At 40.4% G+C, this 25,320-nt stretch overlaps 2 protein-coding genes and 1 pseudogene across 2 annotated transcripts; all 3 read right to left on the bottom strand.

The window, feature by feature from the left end:
• Window positions 1-358: 358 nt before the first annotated feature.
• On the bottom strand, window positions 359-2,872 carry LOC119409739 (annotated as a pseudogene).
• A 6,281-nt stretch (window positions 2,873-9,153) lies between these two features.
• pbxip1b (pre-B-cell leukemia homeobox interacting protein 1b) lies at window positions 9,154-22,508 on the bottom strand. The gene is made up of 10 exons (XM_037676938.1): window positions 22,417-22,508; window positions 19,079-19,169; window positions 18,653-18,728; window positions 14,512-14,582; window positions 13,868-14,168; window positions 12,524-12,766; window positions 11,651-11,703; window positions 11,366-11,476; window positions 11,011-11,245; window positions 9,154-10,656 (listed from the first exon to the last, which is right to left on the bottom strand). Exons 2-10 carry the CDS (start codon window positions 19,127-19,129, stop codon window positions 9,275-9,277), a joined length of 2,523 nt encoding a protein of 840 aa, XP_037532866.1. The 5' UTR covers window positions 19,130-19,169; window positions 22,417-22,508; the 3' UTR covers window positions 9,154-9,274.
• Window positions 22,509-24,733: 2,225 nt separating this feature from the next.
• LOC119409402 (lens epithelial protein) lies at window positions 24,734-25,320 on the bottom strand. Its single transcript, XM_037676285.1, has 2 exons — window positions 24,891-25,320; window positions 24,734-24,757 (listed from the first exon to the last, which is right to left on the bottom strand). The coding sequence occupies exon 1, from the start codon at window positions 25,154-25,156 to the stop codon at window positions 24,962-24,964; it is 195 nt and encodes a 64-aa protein (XP_037532213.1). The 5' UTR covers window positions 25,157-25,320; the 3' UTR covers window positions 24,734-24,757; window positions 24,891-24,961.

Here is a 25,320-nt window from a genome sequence, read left to right as displayed (position 1 = left end):
TGTGGCCTGAGTCCATCTGTCTGCCTAGAGAGCCCTGAACACACACACACACACACACACACACACACACACACACACACACACACTGTTACATTTAGCTTTTATTGGTCACACTGGAACATCAAACCTGGCTCCTCTGCCAACACCACTCATCTGTTCGAGTCCTGGAGCGAGGGGATGTCTTCCAGGAATCGGTGCACCGACACACACACATTTTCACACAGCATGCACAATCATCTTAACTTTAGGCTTGTGAGCACATGCAGCTGTGTGTGAGTGTGTGTGCTGGGAACTGCAAAGGGACTGGTTCTCATACTGGCTCAGTTTAACAACCGTTTGGTTGGAGATTAGATCTAAATCAGTCTGCAGCTGAAACGGACACCAGTGATTTGGACGAGTTCTCCTTTTCTTCCTGTGTGGCACACAGACAGGTCAGTAACACATGGCAGTGGAAAAACTGGGAGTAAATGAGGACGCTCTATTGGCTGAAGCCCCCCATGCTTGCTTGCAAGTTGACCAATCAGCTGCCAGAACTCCAGGAAGCTGAGCTCTCCATCATTGTTCTGGTCCAATGAGCTCATGAGTTGGTGGACACCATGGGGGTCACCAGCATTCTGCAGGAGAACAGGAAATGTGTGAGATAATAAAAATTAACTCTGACGTCCAGCAGGCGACCCCGTCCAGCTGGAGTGGTTTGGAGGACAGAAGCCCCCCCACGTCAGCACACACACAGGAGGACATCAGCAGAGGCGTTGGGCTCAAGACCCACTGGCTCTGTCACCATCTTGTGGCAGAAGGGATCATCTCAGCTGTGAATCAAAGAGGAAACACGTGGAATTTTCCACAGTTGGAAAAAAGGCAGACTTGTGTCTGTTAGGCCTCGTGAAGCGTTTCCTGGGTGAAGATGATCACAAGGATGGAGGCAGGAGGAGCTAACGAAGGCTCTATGTATTTTTACATGTGAAGCACGAGCATTTAGAATAAAGAGCTGACTCCTGTTGAACGTTTGCTCTGATGCGATCGAGTCTAAATCCATGGAACAGCTCCTTCACTAACTTACTGTGGGACTTTAAAAACACTCAAAGTCCAGCACTTTATCAGCAAACACCTCAGAGCTCAAAGAACCTGCCCGAACGTTCCAGAAACATGAACCTTTAACCCTTACTGAACTTTCACATCATTTCCAGAAAGAAAAATTGGACACTTCAAAGAAAACTATTCTTAAAATTGAATAAAAACGTATAAATAAATTCTGCATTTATTGTAAAACAGCAGCGTGTTCTGTCACGTTTGGTGCCCGGCGAGTTAGGACCCACAGGTTTCAGGAGCTACTTATTTTTAGAACATTTTGACACGTGGGCCAAAATGTCCTGGATTTATAAATATATATTTATTGTTTCTTTGGATTATTTTTTGTCTTTTGAAACTTTCATCAATAATGTAAACAGCATTTTAGTGACAGGACAAGAACATGTTCATTTTGGTGCAAAATTAGTTCTAAAAGTTACGCTAACAATTATTTATCTTTTGTTTAAGGAAATCATTCAGTTCCGTTGATTCGTTGGTTCGATTGTTTTTTTGTCTTCTTGTGCTTGGGAAGTACATTTTATTCTAATCTCAAGAACAAAAGCAAGATATAAGTTACTTCTTTAAAAAGCATTGTTTAAAAGGGGTTGTTTGGCTCGGCCGTGGATATTTGGACTGAAGATTTTGTCGGCTCGCAGTTCAAAATTTTTATTTTATTCATTTTTGCTTGTTTAACAAAATATTTATAAAATGTCACCCACAAAATCTGTAAAAAGCTCTTTCTACATCAATCTTTCAAGTCCATGTGCCAAATTATACCAGTCTTAAATTGCAGTTGCGGGCCGCACACAATCTCTCAAAGGGCCGCAAACGGCCCATGAGCCTCACTTTGGATATTGTGTTTTACTACAAAACAAAACTGAGAAGCAAAGAAAATGAAACATGCATGAAGAAACAAGAAGAAACCTGGAAAAGTGTGTGGTTAGAAGGCTGATTATGGAGTAAGAAGAAGTGTGCTAACGAACAAAGGAGGTATGAGAGAAACTAGAATGAAAGAATAAAGAGCTCAACTGAAACAGACAAAAATAAATACAAAAAACACAGTCCAAACAAAAAATTATAGATAACAAAACCCATAAAAACCAAAAACAGTTATTGTAAACAAGAAAACAAAAGACTGAAAAGATAAAATAACTGTTTTTTAAAAATGTTGCATCATGGAAAACTTTATAGATGATCTGAAAACAGATCAACAACAAATAATCACAGAAAGGTTTTTAATCATCTAATCAAATATAGGGAAGTTACACCAATCAAGATTATATTAAACCAAGCATAAATTATTTCTAACTTAAGTAAATCCTAAAAAAAATTCCCAAAGAGCTTTTTTTGTTCTCAAAGGACAGGACAGAAAAATAAAATCTGAACGTTTATAGTGATCAACGATAAAACACAGAACCTGAGCTGTAGCTCATAATAACAGGACTGAAGGGAAACGCTCGCTTCTTTGGATTAACATATCTATTAATTTATTTATTTTATCCAGAAAGACCATCTGCTTCATGAGCTGGAAAGTCAACACATGTAGTTTTAATAAAATAGACCACTTTCTACTCTACAAAATAAATAAATAAATAAATATCTTCGTCTGACTTACAATCTTTGTAACTACAATTAAAACAGTCCGGTGCATCGCAGCAGTTCTGTTGTTCAGTACCTCGATGAAGCGGGGGAGTTCTGATTTGACAAGTCTGCAGAACTCATCTCAACTCAGCGTCTTAACGGACCTGTCGCTGGCAGAGTATGCCTTAAACTGGTAAATAAGAACACCAGTGGCTGACTCCATCATGAGCTGAAAGAACAGGAAGAAAGAAGGAAAGAACAGAAAGAAATAAAGAACAGAAAAACAGCAAGAACGAAGGGAGGAAAGAAAGAAAGAAAAGAAAGCAAGAAAGAACAGAAAAAACAGAAAGAAAGAAGGAAAGAACAGAAAGCAAGAACAGAAAGAAAGAACAGAAAAAGAAAGAAAGAAAAAGAACAGAAAAAAAAAAGAGCAGACAGGAATAAAGAATGAACAAAGAACAAACAGAAAGACAGAAAAATGAACAGAAAGAAAGAACAAAAAAACAAAGAAAGAAAGAATGACACAAGATGGAAAAAAGAACAAAAGAAAGAACAGAAAGAGAGAAAGAAAAGGCAGAAAACAAGAAATTCTGTCAGTTGTAAGAACATTACCACAATTTCAAAACAATATGTTTCCATGCAGGAGAACTGGCGTCTTTTCTTGGACAGGGTCAGTTCTGAAAAGACAAAGAAGAGACAGAGACCTCACCTGCTCAGGTGTGTTTGACTGATGCGAGGACAGAGTCCTTCCTGCTTTTATAGCCCAACTGTCCCAGTAAAGTAGATTAATCATTGGTGTTAAACCTTTTTCCATTTCCTCTTCTAGATACTCTACAACTACAGCCTGTAACAGAGTTGTACATTACAGGAAGTATGATGATGAAAGGCCTAGCAGTCCAAGAAGAAATGTCGCCCGCCACCTTTCATGCCACAGTTTTAAACTGAGATCATCTTATGTTGAAAAGTTCAAAATGTTTCAGTCAAACCTTCAAGCATGGTCTCCAGAGTAACTGTGAGATCCCACAGGGAAGTGTCAGAGTATGTGCTGAGGACGACTCTCAGCTACTACCACACTAAATTTTAGCTGAACGCCTGTAAAATTAACAGAATTACAGCTAATTTTGTGTTTCCTAAGACTGACTATCTCTGGTGTTCACCTTGAATGGAATCACCTCCAACACTGAATCAGTTGTAGACGTACACAGTCCACTGCTTCATGAGATATTAGGCTAAAAGACAGATGAAGACACACAGACAAGGACAAAGACAACTTTAAAAAAAAAAATTTAAATTGGGGTAAAGAGGATTAAATATATTACAACACATACCCACAAATCTCTACTTTTCATGTTCTACTCAGTTCTGGTCCAAATCCATGAAGAATGGCTTCATTGAAATCCTTTCTGTGGCCACGTTGCCACAGAGAGACGGAAAGAAAACGTAAATCACTTCTAATCGTACACTGTACTGAAGTCTGAACTGCAAAAACCTTTTGGAATGGGGCACTAGGGCTTCATTTCATTTGAGCCCAAACTGCAGCAGGATGTGCAGAATTGGCACATTAGGGAAGCAGTTAGAGCTAACAAGGCGTCCAAACATCTCCACTCCTCATTTTCCTGTCTCCGTGGTACGGCACAGCCACAGAAACGCACATCTGTATCGCTGTTAGCTGAAACACTGGCACACAGAGCCCCACGGAGGAGGGCAGCAACTAACAAAGAAATAAAAGGCTGATTTGGAAAAGTGAGAATTGTTCTGCTGCTTCCTCGAGACGAAGCTGCTTCCTTACCGGGGGTTTATCTGCGAGCAGGGACTCGTTTTTATTGAAAGAAGACGAGAAGCTTCTCGAGAGAAGCATCACAGCAGAAGCAGTGGAGTTCAAATTATTTTGAAGCACAAATGAAGCAGCAGAACAGAAATGTAGGTGTACAGTACTTGTAAACCATTTTCCACTTCATCCTGTCCAAACCCTGCAGGTTGACTCTTCATCACAACACACACACACACACCCCACTTACAACCTCACACTTTAAATCACTAATCAATCTGACATGCATGTTTTTAGTCGCGCAGAAAGTTTCCAGCTGATTTGAACCTTCTTGGTTTTAAAAAAAGGATCAATATGTCCAGGACTTTGTGGACTTAGACTTGTCTAAAGCTTTTGACACTGTGTGGACCATGACATTTTATGCCATAAGCTCTCAGAAATTGGTTTCTCAGACCATACTAGTTGATTTTCTAATTATCTCTCAGATCGGAGGTAAATGTGTTCAACACAATGATACTTCTTCCAGTTATTTAGCTGCCAACTCTGGCGTACCACAAAGCTCAGTCTTAGGACCCACACTCTTTACAGTCTACATACAGTAAATAATGTAGGTCAGATCATTCCTGATGCGTCCTTACATTTCTATGCCAATGACAGTTGTTTATTATCGAGCTAAATCAGTTGCTAAGATTTTCCAGCTTTTACAGTCTGCGTTCGACATCATCCAGTCTGATGTGTTCCGTCTCAAACTTGTGGTAAATGCTGATAAAACCAAAGGGATGTTGTTTTCAAACAGGAAGTCGGTACCAGCAGTCCTTCCTTCTATCTCATCTACGAATGGTGTTCCTATTGCGTTTGTGGACTCTTACAAATACTTGGGTATCTTGGTCGATGCACATCTCTCTTTTAAGGCTTATGTCAAAAAACTTGGTAAAGAAATTGAAAGTAAAATTGTGTTTCTTTTTTAGAAATGATCCTGTCTAACACTGAATGCTAGGAAACGCCTTGACTTTTCTTCCTTCTACTGACTATGGTGACATTATTTATATGCATGCTCTTGCAAGCACCTTGCAGATGGTGGATACTGTCTACCATAGCGTGCATGCTAAGATTCATAACTGGCTGTAACTATCGTACCCATTGCACCTTATATTCACTGGTTAACTGGTCATCATTAACTTCATACAGACTCTCTCACTGGTACATTTTCATCTTTAAATCACTTCTTGGTCTGTTGCCTTCATACATCTCTTCCTACATGTCACGTCATCAGGGCAGCTACAGCGTGCATTCTCAGGACATCATTACCTGCAGTGTCCCCTCAGCATGGACTGAATTCAGCAAAAGGGCCTTCTCTTACTCTGCTCCTGTTTCCTGGAACACCTTGCAATAAGATCTGAAGCTGTCCACTTTGACCTCTCTAAGGGATTTTAAATACCTGTTAAGTTCAATGCAAAAGTCAGTGCAGATGTTCCTGTTTTTAGTATTTTACCTCGTTCCATAATGTAGCTTGTTTTTATTTTGTATCACAATTTTGATTTAGTTTTCATTTTATATGTATTTATAACCAGGTCTCTCTTGAAAATTAGCCCTCATGACTCAATCAGACTAACTTCTATAAATAAAGGTTAAACGAATGAAAATTCATCTTGTGCAAAAAGCTAATAATTTAACAGACAACATGTCACTTCAGCTTTAAACTGCTTCAGTTAATATTTAGCAACGTGGACTTTGTAAATAACTAATTTAAAGTGAGGCTAACTTACTCCCAATAAACCATTTTTCTACGTTAAAATACTATGGGGTGCCATTTGTAAAGTTACACAGTCAAAAATTAACATCAATATTTTGGTTTATTTAGCCTTTAATAAGAAAAAAAATAGTTTTTTCCCCCCCAAAGTCATATTTTCACCGTGTTATTCATACATTTATAAATGCCATGGTTCCAAACTAAATATTTAATTTTCAAGCTAAATATTTAGTTTACAAACTAAATATGTCACTTGCAAGATAAATAATTAGTTAGTAAACTAAATATTTTGGAGCGAATTAAATATTTAATTTCCAAGCTAAATATTTACTTTCTACGTTAAATATTTAATTTCCAAAGTAAACATTTCTAAGTTAACCATTTAATTCCTAAACTAAATATTTAATTTGCTAACTAAATATTTAACTTACAAACTAAATATTTAACTTACAAGCTAAATATTTAGGTGAGAGTTAAATATTTAGTTAGCAAATTAAATATTTATTTTGGAAATTAAATGTTTAGCTTAGAAATTTTTGGAAATTAAATATTTAGCTTGGACAATAAATAGTTTGGAAATTAAATGATTAGTTTTTAAAATAAATATTTAGCTTGGAAATTAAATATTTAGTTTACATCTGAATATTTAGTTTAACTTGCAAGTTAAGTATTTAGTTTGTAAACTAAATATTTAGCTTGTAAATTAAATATTTAGTTTGGAATTATGACATTTATAAATGTATGAATAACATGGTGAAAATGTGACTTTGGAAAAAAAAATTGATATCTTATTAAAGGCTAAATAAACCAAAATATTGATGTTAATTTTTGACTGTGTAACTTTACAAACGGTACCCCATAAAATGCTAGAAACCCAAAATGGAGGAGCAACACATGAAGGGACTCGTTGCAAAGTTTGAAATCAATCCTGAACTATAGCAAACGGTGGTACAGGCAGTTTGCTCCAGTAGTTTTCCAGATGTACTGATGTGCAGGTATGCACTCAGTGTAAACAAAGCAATTGTTTGAATTGAAAATCCAAACTTTACTGCCATTTTTTTTCCTCATAGAAAATGAACTGAGCTCATTTTACATCCTTTAAATCTTTAGATCTGTTTACAACCTTTTACTGCTCCTTTCATGTTTTGCTCTGATTCAACTTCTTTCAGCTTCCTTGTGCAAACTAAAAAAGTCAGCTACTTTCAGCTGATTTGTGCTCCTTTCAGGTTATTATTCTATAACTGCAACTTGTTTGTGGTTCTTCTAACTTCTTTCTGCTAATTTCTGCTTATTATGCTCCTTTCAGCTTATTTCAGCAAGTTTCAACTATTTAGCTGTTTTTATGCCAATTTTAGATTTTTCAGCTTATTCCACTTTTTTAGCTCATTTCAGCTCTTTCTGGTAGTTTAGTTTTTTCTGCCATTTCAGCTACTTTTCAGTTGTTTTATTTTATTGCAATTTCAGCTGTTTTAGCTAATTTCTGAATTTTTGTGCTCATTTCTGCTTATTTAACCCTAATTCATCAAATAAACTTCTTCTGCCAATTACGGTGTGCTCTTCCATATCAACTACAATTCAGAATATTATTTTAGCTACTTCCAGCGGTTTTCCTGCAACTTCTTCAGTAAAAAGCATTCACACAGCTTTTTTGCAGGAAATGCAATTTCTCTAGTCTTATATTTATTTATAAGTTTTACAAAATCAGCCCTTCCTGTTGGCTGTTTTGCCAGTATCTCCAACGATGCTAGGTCCAGACGCTGGCCCTCTCTGGTTATGGCTCCAGTCCCTCCAGTGAATCCCAGCATCACGTGAGCAACTCCAGGCATAAACTCCATCGTATGTCCTGTAAATCATCTCCGAGGTGTTTTAACATGAAGGCCTCTGACTTCATCGTTCACGAGTTCAACGAAACAAAAAGGGCTTTAAGCTGTTGGTGTTGTTGGGAGAGTGGGGAAAGAAAGAATGCTGCAGACATCACATGAACACGCCTGAGGTTTGTTGTCTGCGCAGATGAGAGCAAACCAGAGCTGATTAAATTACGAGCTCATTTGGAGAACAAAACTGGAAGAACACGAGCTCAACAACGTTTGGACGATTAAATTCTGCCTTTTTTTTTAACGCAGTGCAAACGATTCAGGTTTCAAGGAGCAACTCGTGGGAAAAACCAACATCTCGGTGTCTGAGGTTTTAGTTGAATTTTCTTGAAATGTGAACAGATCAGTTGCTGACTGGAAAATAAAATAAAAATAAAACTTTTATATGTTTAACGGAGATCAATTTTAGGCACCAATTATTTGTTGCTACCTCTTGTTTTTGTTTAAAAAATAAAAAAAGACAAAGTTCAAGTTTTTCCACCAAACATACGTGATGAATTTATTTGCTTGCAGCTGTAACAAAAGCTCAAAAAAAAAAAAAAAAAAAAGCCTCCAGTCAGTTCTACAGAAAACACTCCCGTAAACAAAGAAAACTATTTTAAAACTTTTAAAAAAAAGCACCTAATCAACAAAAACAAGACATTTTAGTGCACAACAGAAGGTCTGTACCTGAAAATAAATAAACATGCTCAACATGTGGCCGACAAACTTCGTTTTAAATAACTTCTACAAGTCAAATAGTCAACACGTCTAAATCCAGAAAGTTTTGATCAAACACAATATGGATGCAAAATGTACAAATAATGTGATGCAAACATGAGTTTTATGCGAACGAGGGCTTTATGAACGAGCTGCTACAGATGTTGATCAGTGCACACGACAAACAGCGGGCGGTTAAACAGGAGCCTTCACAGCAGCTGCACTTCATCACATTTCAAATCATTAGAGATTTCTGGACTGAGCATCCGTCCGTTCACGTTTTTACTTCCACTGAAGGGAGCTGGTGCCCGTCTCCAATCATTCCTGTGAGGCGACAGCTTTAACCACTGGTCCACCGTGCGAACATTTGAATTCAGGAGGCGTGGCTCGCTCCGTAGGACGGCTCTGGTCAGTGTGTGAGTAAGCATCAAAAAGACAACGGGTGGACGTAAAGAAAGCGTCTCCGCTCGTGAAATGTAGATTTAAGTGTTCCCTCTGATCAAACCATCTGTCCCGTCGCTTCCTTCTCCTCCGTCAGCCTCGCTCCTGTCCGCTCTCCCTCCTCCTTTCCACTTTTATTCTCTTCTCCTTCTCGCCAGCACCCGGCACTGAAAACTTCTCCATCACTTCTTTTTCAAACTCCTCCATTTGCTCCTCCAGAGGACTGTCCTCCTCGTCCTCCTCGTCTCCTTCCACCAGGTCTTCCAAAATATCTCCCAAGTCTTCCACAAAGTCTTGAAAGCTCATCTGGTCGTGCACGAACACGCCGTCTTTAAAGAACTCGGCGGCGAGCTTCTTCAGCTCCCCGGTCCTGGACTCGTCCACGCCGGCCTCCTCCGCCGCGCTCAGGTAGGACTGAAGGACGTCCTGGAAGTCAGGGGAGGTGACAGGAAGCAGCCGCTCGCTCCGAGCGCAGCTCTCCGCTGAGCTGCAGCTCTGGGGGGGTCTGGGGTGGCGGCGGAGGCGGTCCCTCTGCTGGAGCCAGTACTCAGGGTGACCCACGGAGGGTCTGCGGTGGGAGTGGGGGGGGATTGGGTCAGCGTACAGGTGCTCCTCCTGGTGTTTGTTTCCTGCAGACCTGTGCTCCTTCTTGTTCTGAACTTGGTCGTTTTTAGGTTTTTTCTCTCTCTCTCCTCTCTTCCTGTCTTTCTTCCACTCATTCGACCTCTCTTCTTTCCTCATCCATTCTTCATCTCGCTTTTCATTTTTACTCTTCCTCTCTTCCGTCCCTGCCCTCTCTTTACCATGATGGTTGCCATCTTCCCACGGCTTCCGCTCATCTTTTCCTTTCCCTTCTTTACCCTGATCTCTGTTTTTAGCTCTCCACTCATCTTTCTTCCACTCTTTCTTTTCTCCCGTCTCCTTCCAAGCTTTCCTTTCCCACTTCTCTTTGTCACTTTCCTTCACTTTCTTCCAGTCCTTCTCTTCCTTCCACCCCTCCCCGCCTTCCTTCCCTCCCTGACGGTTCTTTTTCTCCTCCTTTCCTCTCCAATCTTTACCTTCGTTTTCGTCTTTTCCCTTTTTCCAGCCTCTCTCTTCCTTCTCCTCATGCTTTCCATCATCACCTCTACCAGGTTTCTCTCTCTTCCAGTCTTTCACCTCATCACTCTGCCTCTTCTGCTTACCTGCCTTTTCTTTCTCTTTATTTAACATTCCTTCTCTCCGTTTCTCTTTCTTCCATTCTTTTTTGAACTCCTTTTGTTCTCTGTCCTTCCTCGCAGACTTCTCTCCCTCTTTAGACAGGTTCTTCTCACTCGTCTCATATTTATCCTTCTTAAGATCCTTCTTTTCCTTCTGCTCATCCCAGAGCGTCCTGGTGTGTGTGGCTCCAGCGGGGGCCTGGCTGCTGTGTGCTGTCTGTCCAGGAGGGGGCGGTGTGGAGAGACTCTCCTCAGCTGGAGCTCTTTGATCCGCAGCTGGAACAAGACACAAAGGCAGTTTATTAAAAGTAGCAAAGAATATTGGATTTTTTTGGACTATAACGGAGCATTACGCGAAACAAAACTGTCAAATAAGTCGAACTTTATTCGACTCATTCACAATAACCACATAAAATCGGTTTGAGGTCATTAAGCACAGAGTTAATACATAAGGTGCACCCGATTATAAGGCTCACTGTCGATTTTGGAGAAAATTAAAGGATTTTAAATGAGTCTTACAGTCTGAAAAATACAGTAATGAAAACAGACTAAATTTCTATAATCTCACTTATTTTTTTGTAACACTTATCCCTCTATTTCCCCCCTCCACCCCACCCTGCTCCTCTGTACCTGAGGAGAGTTTGAATTTTGTCACAGTGGACCTCAGGGTTTCTAGCTCTTTCTGTAGGGCCGGGACGGACTCCAGCTCTTTCTTCATCCTGTCGTTCTCTTTCTGAAGGACAGGGAGAGACGCCACCTCTGTCTTCAACCTACTGTTTTCCTTCTCCACCTCCTCCCAGAGCAGCCGCTCTTTGACTCCCTCCGCTGCCTGTTCCTTCGCTACTTTTAGCTCCTCTTTCTGTGCCTGCTTAAAGAAAGAGAGGAGGTGGGGAGGAGAAAAGGGTCCCAGGTGAATGTTACAGTCTTGACACATTTGTGTTATGTACTATGTGTATTTATGAAGAACAGCAGATTGGAGTCACACCTGAAGCTGGGCTTGCAGCGCAGAAATCTGCCGGCTTCCTTCGTCCAGCTTGTTCAGGAGCTCTGAGCTGCCGGCGTCCGTGTGTGGAGGAACCACCGGACTGAACCACTCCTGTGAAAATGTCCAATGGATTGGGAACATTTGAAATCAAAGCCATATTCAGAGTGAGTTATTGAATTTTAAAAACTCACAAGCGAGAACAAAACGGGAAAAAGAAAACCAGAGTAAACACTCTGGTTATACAAATGAAACTGATGAGCACAGACAGAGCGGCGGGGGACTGACCTGTCTTCCTGCTGCCTCCGTGTCTCTCAGCTCGTTTGCAGCGTGCTCGCTGTCTGCAAATCACAAAGTCTGCTGTCATTCTGCACAGTTCAACTGACAGAAGCTTTACACTGACGAGCACATTTATACAGAAGCATGGGAGTTAAAATTATTAATTATTATTATTGTTTATCACAATAATTTCTGAAACAATTAATCACCCAGCAACAATTGTTATGGTGACAGGCCTAATCCTGGGAACTCCTAGTGCTCCCCCAGGAGGAGCAGGAGTGTTGCTGGGTAGATGGATGTGTGGGTTTCTCTCCTGGACCTGACCTGGCCATGGATAAGTAGTAAAAGATGGAGGCACGCAGAGTGAACTCCAACAGTTAATCCAAAGTTTAAAAACTGATCTTGTGCCATCAATTAGCGCTCCAAGAATAAGTTGGGGATGACATTCCACCACCAACAACGAGCAGCGGGTGATAAACGAAGGGTTGAATACAAATGTAACATTCTGTAACTTGTATTGTGGTTAATGTATAAAGGAGTTTTAATAACAATACATAAAAACAATAACAAATATCGCTCCTGCAGGATGAAAACACGCATTTAGAAGTGCAGAAAGCGGTTTTTTTATGCATCACGTGCAAAGTCTTTATCTGCATGCACATTCCCAAAAAACATGCTTTGTTAAAATAAATAAAATAAAAGGATTGACCCACATTAACATACACAAGAACAAACCAACCTACCCTTGTTCAGGTCCATGAAGACACCTGCAGGCACAACAAACCTCAGCATCCTTCATCCAGCTCACGGTGACTCGCGTCACGACTTATCGTTTATCATCATCAGTGGAAACATGACGACGAGTCAGGAGGTGATGCTTACCTGAGAAAAACATGGTGCCCAAAGCTAACAGAAGGACAGCTCCCAGGATGCACTTGTTCAGAGAGAAGATGCCACCGTTTTCCCGCTGAGGGTCCTGAAACTCTTCTTCCTCATCCTCTTCCTCTTCCCTTCTTCCAATCTGCTCCAGAGCTGCAAGGAGGGACTTCTTCCTCCTCTCCTCAGACTCTTTCTCTGCCGTCTCCTGCGTTCTGTCCTTGTTGACCTCTGAACCCACAGGGGCGTCTGAAACAATGAGTGGACAAATTTAATTTGGGTAAAAAAAAAAAAAAAAAAAACTTGGGTTCAGTTTTACATCTGGGCATCAAAACACCAAACACTGGTGCACATCTGGACACTTTCTGTATGAAATCATCTCATGTAGTTTTTAATTTTTAAGATCCTAAAGGTCCTACAGACCTCTGGTCAATTAAGGACGAACAACTTTGTGGCAGAGAACAATTCTCTGTGGAAAAAAATATTGACTTTTGTGGCTTATTCAACCTTTTATAGATATAAAGAGAAAAGGAAATTCAACAAAGTGTTATCTTTAATTTAGAAATGTAACTTTTGTATAGTTACAGCTGGAGGAAGCTGAAAAAGTAACATTGTGAGACTTTAAGATAGACTAGTAATGTATATCCACCCAACCGGTACATTTTTGAAATTACCAAATATGTTAGTGTACCACCCACCTTGATTTGTTGCAACATAACCAACAAACAATTCTCTTTGTTGCATCTATAACGGTCTGTGGCTTTTTGTTGGACTCAATTTAGTCCTTTAATATTCAACATAAAACAGTTCTGCAACTGGTTTGACCAAATTTCATGAAAAGGTCGACCTGCTTCATTTAAAATGTGCTTGAACTGATGGAGAGTTCTGTTTTTTTATTTTAATTAAAAATAAAAGATAGTTCTTGAATACCTTAAAATAAAGAGTGTGCACATTTTTTAAACAAACTATTTGCATCTCATTTGACTGCAGAGGAGTAACAGTAAAGGCTGAACGTGCTGGTCCTGACCTCCAGGTGTAAAGCACCACAGACAGGAAGGAGACTGGTCGTTTTACGGAGCAGTGAGACAGAAGCAGAACAAAAACCTCCATCTTCCCAACAGAACTTCAGAGTCAGTCCCTCTGAAGCCAATTTACTTCTGCAGGTGTCCTAACTGCAGTTTGTCTCATCATGAGGTCTTCATCATACAGACAGCCTCTCTCCAGACAACCTCATGGCCCAGATACCGAACACCTTCGGAACCAGAACTACTGCTACAAACAGACAATTACTTGGGCATGATATCAGAATGTAGAGATTCTGACCTGACCAGGGTTAGTTTGTGTTCTCACCTGCGTCAGCTGTCCATGGCTGCTGCTCTGACTCCTCCCCTTTCGGTTGTAGCTCCGGCTCGTTCCCCAGACGCACAGTTTCTTCTTCTTCTGCCTGTGTGAACTCTGCTTGTCCAGGAGGAGCTCCACCAAGAGGAGTTAGGAGGGTGTAGGAGACGGAGGATGATTTGGGGTCAGAGCCGGACTGTGCTGGTCCCTCAGCTTGTTCCTCCATGGGGATGATTTTATCACCATGATCCACGGTGTCAGAGACTTCAGATGGAGGAGAAGAAGAGGGCTGATCTGATTTTTCTTCTGATAACTGAGTATAAAAAAACAAAACAACAACATGTTAAAAAAGTTTCTGCATTGAGTCACTAAAAATAAACGCAGTGGTTGTGAATTATCTTTAGCCAAGTAGAGTTCTGTCAGAGCAGCTAACTGAAACAAGTTGCCTCCTGAGTTAGAGGTTCAACTGCGGACGAGCGACAAAAACACTCAGAATAGTTTATAATTAAAAACGAAAGATCAACTAAAACCAGGTGACAGTTTAAAAATGAGAGCTAGCACAAAACGTTCCCTGCCCAGTCAGAAACACACATTCAGCTAAAGCACACAGCTAAAAGTGTAGCTACAGAATACGCAGTCATGTTTTATTGTCTTACTGGATGGTCCCCCACGGGGAGTCCTCCTGCAGACGCTGCACTCTTTGCAGGCTGGCTCGTCTCTCCAGAACCTGCTTCCCCCAACAGACACAGAAGAGCAAGCATTTAGAGTTCAATGGTTTCCAACCATCACTCCATCCAAAGAAACAGCTTTGATTCTTGAAACCAGGACATGATTGAGCAGACATGAGCTGAATGACGTGGATTTATTTTTACCATCATTACGTTGTCTAAGGCACAAAAACTAAAGTATTTTTAAGTAGGATGGTAAGAACTGAATTAAAATAAAGATATTTTTCTGCATTTTTCCCAAATCGTGTCTGAAAACTAAATAAACACAACTTCATTAAAACGGAGCCAGAGTCCATGGTTTATTGGCTTGTAATTAATCTTTAATTAGCAGTTAATTAGAATAATTGTATTCTTTCTAACCTTATCAGCCTCCAGCGTTGATGTATTGGACTTTCAATCCTTTTATACAGTTGCTTTACTTAACTGAGATTTGTAGCCTTTTAAAGGTCTGCACACTGGAAACAAGTTTAGAGCGTTCTTTAATTAAACCTGAGGAGAATCGTCACCCTTACAGTTGTTTGTGAGATGAGAAGCTGCAGCACAAACTGGTTATACAGTGCCTTGTGAAAGTATTCGGCCCCCTTGAACTTTTCAGCATTTTGCCACATTTCAGGCTTCAAACATAAAGATATAACATTTTAATTTTTTGTGAAGAATCAACAAGTGGGACACAATCGTGAAGTGGAATGAAATTTATTGGATGTGTCAAACTTTTTTAACAAATAAAAAACTGAAAAGTGGGGCGTGCAATATTATTGGGCCCCTTTACTTTCAGTGCAGCAAACTCACTCCAGAAGTTCAGTGAGGATCTATGAATGATCCAATGTTGTCCCAAATGACTGATGATGATAAATAGAATCCACCTGTGTGCAATCAAGTCTCCGTATAAATGCACCTGCTCTGTGATAGTCTCAGGGTTCTGTTCAAAGTGCAGAGAGCATCATGAAGACCAAGGAACACACAAGGCAGGCCTGAGATACTGTTGTGGAGAAGTTTAAAGCCGGATTTGGATACAAAAAGATTTCCCAAGCTTTAAACATCCCAAGGAGCACTGTGCAAGCAATCATATTGAAATGGAAGGAGTATGAGACCACTCCAAATCTACCAAGACCCGGCCGTCCCTCTAAACTTTCATTTGGAACAAGGAGAAGACTGATCAGAGATGCAGCCAAGAGGCCCATGATCACTCTGGAAGAACTGCAGAGATCTACAGCTGAGGTGGGAGAGTCTGTCCATAGGACAACAATCAGTCGTACACTGCACAAATCTGGCCTTTATGGAAGAGTGGCAAGAAGAAAGCCATTTCTCAAAGATCTCCATAAAAAGTGTTGTTTAAAGTTTGCCACAAGCACCTGGGAGACACCAAACATGTGGAAGAAGGTGCTCTGGTCACATGAAACCAAAATCAAACTGTTTGGCCACAATGCAAAACGATATGTTTGGCGTAAAAGCAACACAGCTCATCACCCTGAACACACCATCCCCACTGCCAAACATGGTGGTGGCAGCATCATGGTTTGGGCCTGCTTTTCATCAGCAGGGACAGGGAAGATGGTCAGAATTGATGGGAAGATGGATGGAGCCAAATACAGGACCATTCTGGAAGAAAACCTGTTTGAGTCTGCAAGAGACCTGAGACTGGGACAGAGATTTATCTTCCAACAAGACAATGATCCAAAACATAAAGCCAAATCTACAATGGAATGGTTCACAAATAAACGTATCCAGGTGTTGGAATGGCCAAGTCAAAGTCCAGACCTAAATCCAATCGAGAATCTGTGGAAAGAGCTGAAGACTGCTGTTCACAAACGCTCTCCATCCAACCTCACTGAGCTCGAGCTGTTTTGCAAGAAAGAATGGGCAAGAATTTCAGTGTCTCCATGTGCAAAACTGATAGAGACAAACCCCAAGAGACTTGCAGCTGGAACTGCAGCAAAAGGCGGCGCTACAAAGTATTAACGCAAGGGGGCCGAATAATATTGCACGCCCCACTTTTCAGTTTTTATTTGTTAAAAAAGTTTGACACATCCAATAAATTTCATTCCACTTCAAGATTGTGTCCCACTTGTTGTTGATTCTTCACAAAAAAAAAAAAATTTATATCTTTATGTTTGAAGCCTGAAATGTGGCAAAAGGTTGAAAAGTTCAAGGAGGCCGAATACTTTCACAAGGCACTGTAGTTTTCAAATAGAAATCTGTGATGTGCACCATCCAAATCAGCCCAACAAGCATCCTGGTGTGTGCTAAATAAAAGCTGGTGCAGATGATTATCTGTTGATTTGGCTGCTGCGCTGCTCGTGTTGTGCTAAAAGAGATGCGTAAGTGTTAAAAGTGTTAAGATAAACATCGTGGCGTTGACTCAAATGTGACACCAACATGTTTAGGTGGCATTAAAGACAAGGACAGCAATGCAGGTTTGAAATAAATTACCTTAATTAATGACGTAAATGCAAAGTGTCTGCTGACAGATAATATTTTTATGTTCAGCCAAAAACGTCTGAACCACAAAAAATGAGCCCGTTTACAGTGAAAACTGGTTTATTTGATCCAGTCAGCTCCTAAATCTGTTTGTGTTATAGTTAAAACAAAAAAAGTGATTTAATGAGACTGTTGATCACTCGTATGCAGGGCTTAATTTGTAAACTGATTGACGGCAGAACCGCAGGCGGGTGACGACGTAGGATAACAAAAGATGCCATTTCCTGCATTTTGGTGTATTTTAACGGGTTGTCATGCATCAACATTTACTTACATTTGTAAACACTTAATAAAATTACTATTTGGAGAGGAACAGCAGGTTGTGTGTGAATGAGCAGCTCTGGTTCTGTCAGGTGTCCTAAACCCCCCTCCTCCCCTCACTTCATGGTTCTGAGCTGAACTCTTCTCCACTCCTGCTCCAGTCTCGTGGCACCGTTTGAAGCACCTGAAGGCTTCAGTTCTCTGTTGTCCAACTACGGACAATCCATCCATCCATTTTTTATTAAAGTAAATTGGACCGTCTTTGACATTTTGATCGCTGTTATTTTGACAAATTAGCGCTGTTTTGAAACGTGACATATAATGTGAATAACAGCAAACATTTCTCTCTTTGTATTTGTAATTTATTTTTTACAGTAAGCTTTTTGTATTTATCATGTCTGAAATGTAGCAGGAGTTCAGACACCTGCTGATGTTGTGCGCACTAGAACTGTCTGGAGACGTTTCTGTGCGTTACGTGCACTGTCTATAGGCTTTTATTTATTCCGTTGAATAAATTATCGTTTCTGTTTCGGGGGTCTGAGAGGAGGGGAGAAGAGGTGTTTGTCAGTGCGAAGTCCCACTGAGTAAGGATAATATTTGGAGAGGAGGAGAAGAGAAGGACTCTGCGCAGAATCTCTGTGTGTCATGTGACCATCTGTCCCTCCATCCTCACCCCCCACCACCTAGAGGCTCCTTGAAGGAGCGTGTGCTGCGGCTGGAACATCCACAGACTGGGTCCGCCTGGCTAAAGGCAACGCCTCCTCTCGCTATATTTTTAATAAATAATTAAAATAAAAATGCACCAAGACTTTGGACTTTTAGGGGGGGGGGGGGGGGGGGCGGCTGGATCTAAACAAAGAGGTACCGGAACAGAACGGGTCAAAATGAGAGAGTTCCCGGATCTTGTTCCGACAGGATCCGGCTCAAAGTAACCACTGCTCACGTGCAATAAACACGTGGCCTACGAGACACAGTGAGATGGAGGAGGACTCGTTGTGGTGGCCTCTAACAGGAGAACAGCAAAAAGACGAAGCAGCGGCTGTCTTTTTAGAGATTGAAACAAATAAACAGTGGCTCATTACTTTGTAAAGATGGCCGTTCGGCCTCACTCTCAAATAGCTTCACAGGATTAATAGCATTTTGTGACGACTACTCTTGTAGATTTGAAGCTTGCTGGATGACTTCCTTAGTCAGAACAATATTGTGCTGGTAAACAAGTAAATGCTTAATCTTCAGCTGAACAGTCTGTGGCACTTCAATCCATGCATCCACTGTTTGTTCAAAATAATTCAGTTTTATCGACTCCAATACAAACAATAAACCAGGACACCTGTTGAGGACGGATGGATTTCTTCATGCTGCTCTGTCCCTGCTGCAAAGGGCCTCAGGGTTTCAGCAACAGTTCCCTGCAAAATACACACCGACAACAGAGGACAGAAAGTTCATCAATACGAGGAAAGTCTGTGGAGTTTTATCAGTATCTTCCTCTTCAGCAACATCGTCCTTAAAACAGATCTAAAAATAGTGAGCATGTTAACGTATAAAGCCCCTAGAACTGTGGCTTACAGAGTTGCTTTTCTGGAAAAATAAAATGAAAATTTCAGACAGACTTGACAGAAACCTCATTTTTATCCAGGTGACCTAAAAGAAAGAAAAATCAAATTGGGGACAAAGAGCTTTCTTTTTAGAAATCAACTCAACGAGGTCACTTCAAGCTGCTGCACATCTTTTCATGCTCTTTATAAAACGGTCGTACCTCAGAGGAGAGAATGGTCCAGCTGTTGTTCGTACCGCTGCCCCCCGACATGGCCCGCTGAAGGCTCTGTCCCTCACCTGCAGCACAGCAACTGCATTAAAATAAAACATGGTTTGTGATTACTATTAGTTATATTAAATAAAATTATATATATCAAAAGGAGTGTGATGATGGCTGTCACTTCTTTCCAGAAAAATCCCTTACAATTTATTTTCCATATTAAATGAAAGTAAACAGACACATCATGACCACCATCAACCTCTGGTCAATAATGGAAGGTGTGAATTTTATTGAAGCATATTATTGGTATTTGCTTATTATTGTTACAGAAGTGAGGAAGAAAAAACAAGGAGTATGAGTTTGGTTCGTCTGGATGCTACAGCATCTTCTGTAACAATGAAAAACTTTATTAAGAAAAAATATGCAATTATATCTTACAAGCTATTAAGCTAAACCCCACTGTGTGTAAAAATATAAAGCTGCATCACTATTTCTTTTTTTTTTTAAATGTGCATCAATTTTATTTAAATAAGACAATATCCATCCATCCAATTCAGTTTATTTCTATAGCGCCAAGTCACAACAAAAGTCATCTCAGGGCACTGAACAGAAACATTCATGTACATAAAAAGTTAATGACACTATTTATAGGAGGCGCAGACTGCTTTGAGTTGAACTTCATGGCAGACTCTCATCTTGAGCAAGCTTCAAGGCGACAGTGGACAGGAAAAACGTCCTTATGAGGAAGAAACTTTTAGCAGAACCAGTTTCAGGACAAGCGGCCGTCTGCTTCGACCAGCTGGGTTTGAGAGGAATAGATACACAATGGCAGGTCAAGAATCTTGTATTAAAATAGAAATGTATCAAATGAAAAATATTCAATTTTAACAATTTCTTTAAGGAAATTAGGTCAATTTGTCCTCCAGTAGTCCAAGTCTATAGCAGCATAACAAGCCAACCCTAACTATAGGATTTATCAAAAAGGAAAGTCTTAAGTCCAGTCTTAAAACTGGACAATGTGTCAACCTCATGAACAGAAACTGGAAGTTGGTTCCTCAAGAGGAGCTTGATAACTGAAAGATCTTCCTCACATTCTGCTTTTGGAAACTATAGGAACTGCGAGTAAACCTTCAGTTTGAGAGCAAAGTGCTCTGTTAGGAAAATGAAGTGCAGATTCAACGAGGTGGCTGGCTTCCGTAGATAGAGAACTTTACTATTTGGCTTTTCTACGTATGTGAATGTTTCTGTTCTGAGCCAACTTTGATGAGATATGGCGCTATATAAATAAACTGAATTGAAATTGAATTGAAAATATGGAACAATAAGATCTAAAATATAAGATGGAGCTAGGTTGTTGAGAGTTTTGTAGGTTAGAAAAAATACATTTATATGGTGGAGAGTGACCATCTTGAATTATGGAGTGGCATCCCTATTTTCTAACGGAACATTTGTTACGCCTCGATGCAACCACACACCAAAAAGGAAACGTACCCGTTGCTAATTTTTCCAGCTCACAAGGTTATCATACTATAGATATGGTGGTGATCATTTTGGACATTGACCTGGCAACCCAATTTTCAAAAATAACCGGTCTTACGCCTATGCACCCCCACACAAAAATGGAAGTCGATACCCCACTTATTTTGCAGATTATTGTGCTCATGTACAGATGAACTAATGGAGGGATGAAGAATATTTACAATTCCCCCTTTTCGCTCAGCGCTGGGGGACAAAAGAAGACAGTGACTGGTGGTAGGTTCACCCCTGAGGACAAAAGCCTTCCGTGCCCTTTACAGAAAAAAAGGAGGGGAAAATTGTCTGTTGTGAAGTTCTAAATAAATAAAAAAGTTTTTAATATAAGCTATATCCAGCTGTGGCATCAGTAGTTAGTCATCCTCTGTAACTACTTCACAGTGAGGTCAACACTGTGACGCAGCTTTAAGAGCTTCACTCGTGCACAGGATTTGAATACGAGCCTCTGCTTTCCTGCCTCACCCACTCTACCAACACAAAACCTACAGTATCGTTTTCCTGACATCTCTCGGTGTGTTTTTGTATGCGAGCAGGAAAGCTTCTTGTCTCGGAGAACTCAGCTCTTCATTAGTAGTTTGTGAGCACTGCAGGCCTTGAGGGCACCCTGGCTTTTGACTAGGCGACAAAAGTTTTGGCACCGACCCGGGTTACCAAGGCCAGCACTATTCTGGAGTCTGGGTTAGCTAAATAGGCCTTTCACTTCAAACGTATTGGTCTGTTCAACAGATGTCTTGTTTCAACCGCTTACCTGCATGAAAAAATAAAAACCTAATGCAAATGATCTCTTCGCAATGGTTGAGCTTATGCACATTTCTTACCAAATATTTCTGCCTTTTTCACTGGGCACTTCATTTAATATCACATCCGCCTGGTAATGACACACTTCATTCCCCAAATCCAATTCCCTCCCAGCTGCGCAATTTAGGTCTCCTAATCGAGCGCCTCCCAAGAGAAGTCCACTGAATCTAGCCTAGGGCCCAAAGAGCATTGTGGAGCATATAGTGGAATGGTTTAAATAGATGCCTGCTAAATTTAGCCATCCTGAGATTGACTAGAGACAGAAAGAAGGAGCATGGGGCAGTTTTAAAAGGATTACCTAAACGCACCATAAAGCCAGACTTTGGCTTGTTTTTCCTTTGATTTTCATCTAGTTTTAACTCAGATGTCTGAGTCAGAGGAGCATTAACTTTAAATATTTACAGCTACTTGACACCTTGTCTCATACAGGTTTGCTTCCTCGTGCAAACAGAAGTCTTCCAGATATTGTGTCTCAACTTAAAAGAGCACTAATGGCAACATTTATGGTTTTATTTAGGAGCAAAAGAAAAGAAAGGTGCCCAAGCTCATTGTTACAGCAGCAGATAGCATCTCCACTGGTCTCTGCAAGGAAAACTTACCAAAAAAGGTCAAAAGGATGGCAAAGGAGAAAGGCCACATGAGCAAAACGTTAATTTAACACAAACACTCACTCCCTAAAGCAGACATTTTATATTTTCATACAATCTGAAAGAGAGCAAAGACAGGAAATGTCACATAAACAGGTTCAGGAAAAGCAACTGAGAATTATTTATTCTATGTTGGTTAAAAAAAAAAAGCAGTCTAATCACGATATACTGCATAAAGTAACACGAATATTGATCACATTTAAGTAGTAAAGTCCAGCACTTTACAACTGTTGTACCAGGAAAACGATGAAGGACGCAGTGCGGTGCCGCGGAGGAACAAACTCCGTATGTTTATGTTCAACTCTGTGCGTTTGTGTTAAAAAAAAATGTTAGTATCGTCGAATTTCAAGTTAGTCTTACCGTGGTCGGTGAGTATACTTCAGGAGTCTGTCACAGGAACAGGAGGCACATCAGAGGTTCCGCATCCAACTTCACTCATAACTTAGAGCGTGCCTCATGAACGCAACGCTTCACGCGGCTTTCGCCCAATCATAGTCGAGAATAGCTTTGAACCCGCCCCTTCATATTCATCTCAACCAATCACGACTCGAGCTTTTTTTTTTTTTTTTTATCAAGGGCTCAAAGTTGATTGACAGGAGAGTCTGCCAAGAGTTTTCGAGGATGTTTTTTTTTCCCTAAATATTTTTTCAATTTTATTTCACTACCCTTTAGAATTTCTATCTATCTATCTATCTATCTATCTATCTATCTATCTATCTATCTATCTATCTATCTATCTATCTATCTATCTATCTATCTATCTATCCATCCATCCATCCATCCATCCATCCATCCATCCATCCATCCATCCATCGTCCTTTTTATCCTCTTTGAAGTAACAACGCTCCTTGGCAACAAATCTTACATTGTTAAAAGGCCTGTTTATTTAATCTTATATGTGCCACATTTGTTAGGAAAATTAATATGTTCAAGGTTCAAGGTTCTTTATTGTCATTCAAATCACTTGTGGTACATGAGGTGGAATGAAACTGTGTACTCTCAAGGTCCCCGTTACACCCCAAAAAAGCAAAAATATAACGGATAAAAATAAACTGTAGGGATCTAAGGTATACGCTAAACAATAATAATGTAAAATATTAAACAACAGCCTGAGCATGAGTCTGAACTTGTCTGCTGTGAGTTGAGCAGCAGAGTGTGTGGGTTGAGTTCAAGAAAATCTTTCCAAATTTTCTCTAACAATGCCAAACAATCTTGATGGGTGGCATTTATTGGATTGAATGGTTGTAGTTAAAAAAAATGCATTATGGTAACTAATCACCTCATTTATTTAACTAACAAGTGTCACAGTAGCATGTGGAAGAACCATACACAGCCACAACAGTCTGACACTTCCTCCTCATGCTGTTCACCAGCTTGATTGCAAATCAACAAATGAGGTTGTGTTGGTCAGTGTGGATCAGGCTTGAATTACAGAGAAGTAAGTTCATTTTGTCCACTCCCATATTCTGGAGGTTGTTTAAAATAACCCCCACTCTGTGGGGCAGGCGCTGTCATCTTTGAAGATAATTTTCATCCCAGATTTTGAAGTTATGTGATCACTACTGGTTGCTCACAGGTGCTGACAATCACATGCCAAAATTTTCTGCTTTTGAATACAGACAAGACTGAGGTTTTAGTTTTTGGACCAGAGTATCAGGAATAGATTTTTCGGCCTTTAACCCTCCTTGGAAGGCATTGATCTGGCCTCCGGCTCTAATGTTAAAGATGTTGGTGGTATTTTTGATCAGGACATGTCTTTTATCCCCCACGTTACTAGAACCACTTTCTTCCACCTAAGTAATATCGCTAAAATTAGAAACACCTTATCTAAAAATGATGCAGAAAAACTGGTTCATGTATTTGTCATGTCTAGACTGGACTATTATAATGGTTTGTTATCTGGGTGTCCAAATACTTCTTTAAAAAGTCTTCAGTTAATCCAAAATGCTGCGGCCAGTCTTAACTGGAGTTAGGGTTGGCTTGTTATACTGCCTTAAGCTTAAACTACAAGAGGACAAATTGTCATAATTTCCTTAAATGAATTGTTAAAAAATAAATAGTTTTCATTTGATATTATTTCTATCTCAACATATGATTCTTGACCTGCCATTGTGTATCTGTTCCTCTCAAACCCAGCTGGTCAAAGCAGATGGCCGCTTGTCCAGAGCCTGGTTCTGCTAAAGGTTTCTTCTTCATGAGGGAGTTTTTCCTTTCCACTGTGGCCTTCATGCTTGCTCAAGATCAGAGTTCTGTGATGGAGTTCAATTCAAAGCAGTCTGCTCCTCAGATACAGTTTTTATATACGAATGTTTCTGTTCAGTGCCCTGAGACGACATCTGTTGTGACTTGGTGCTAGATAAATAAACTGAATTGAACTGAAGACAGATGAACTTGAAGATGATGACTCTTGACATCTGTTCTGGTTCTATTCATACATTTGACTGAACTATTTAAATACCATTATAACAGCTAGGTTGAAAATACTTGTCATTTGTGAAGCAGCTCTACATTCTAATCATAAAACAAACGAAAAAACAAACAAAAAAGAAAAAGAATCTTTTTATCATTATATCATTTATTCAGGCACCATTCCCCACCAAAAAAACCATCCACGCCATGTCCACTTCAGAAACCTTGAACCCAGTCCACTCGTGGATCTATGGTGTCTTGGAAGTGTGCAGGGGTGATTGCTCAGGTGCATCTAAAAAACAAAATCTAGTTTTTAGAACACCAAACTTCCATCAGAAACATATTCTTAAAGGTGAACTAATTACTTAAAATCTAAACATTTGGAGCATGTACCAGAAAGTCATACTACAAACTAAGTTACTTACAAATCGCTCTTCATCAAACCCTCCATAGATGAGCCAAACAATGTGGCACAACTTGACGTATTCTCCTTCAGTCAGTCCAGGATCTCTTTGATACACCAACAGCAGAGGAGGAAGTAAAGGCACTCCTTAACCGACTGGATGAAACTGTAGGTGAAGTTCCCCCCGAGGACGTTCTTGCCCCGTCCCAGACCCATGGCCAAGTCCCGCAGGTGCTGCCCCAGAGAGGAGGAGGGCATGGCCTGGGGAAGAGGACGCTGAGGGTGCATGGCTTCAGATTTAAGAGGCAGATGGAGACGAACGTGAGCGGAATTACACGATGATGATTCCTGGGGCCTCACTCTTCTTCTCCTCTACTTATAACCTCCCCCAAACAGCAAGCCGCTTCTGTTCACATCCGGGATTTTCTCCTCATCTGGTTTGAACGAGTAAC

Source organism: Nematolebias whitei, chromosome 5 (assembly GCF_014905685.2).
Source record: "Nematolebias whitei isolate Nwh7 chromosome 5, NemWhi1, whole genome shotgun sequence".
NCBI classification, from domain to species: domain Eukaryota; kingdom Metazoa; phylum Chordata; class Actinopteri; order Cyprinodontiformes; family Rivulidae; genus Nematolebias; species Nematolebias whitei.
Note: the sequence above shows the minus strand (reverse complement) of the source record. Positions and strands in the feature narration are given on the sequence as shown.

Bases quoted from the DNA above. Each gene is read 5' to 3' on its own strand.
- LOC119409402 (XM_037676285.1), bottom strand. From the start codon at position 25,156: ATGCACCCTCAGCGTCCTCTTCCCCAGGCCATGCCCTCCTCCTCTCTG.
- pbxip1b (XM_037676938.1), bottom strand. From the start codon at position 19,129: ATGTCGGGGGGCAGCGGTACGAACAACAGCTGGACCATTCTCTCCTCT. The intron at 14,169-14,511 runs GTAAGACAATAA...TTTTATACTCAG, and splicing joins TCCCCGTGGGGGACCATCCA to TTATCAGAAGAAAAATCAGA. The intron at 10,657-11,010 runs GTACAGAGGAGC...GTCTTGTTCCAG, and splicing joins AAAATTCAAACTCTCCTCAG to CTGCGGATCAAAGAGCTCCA.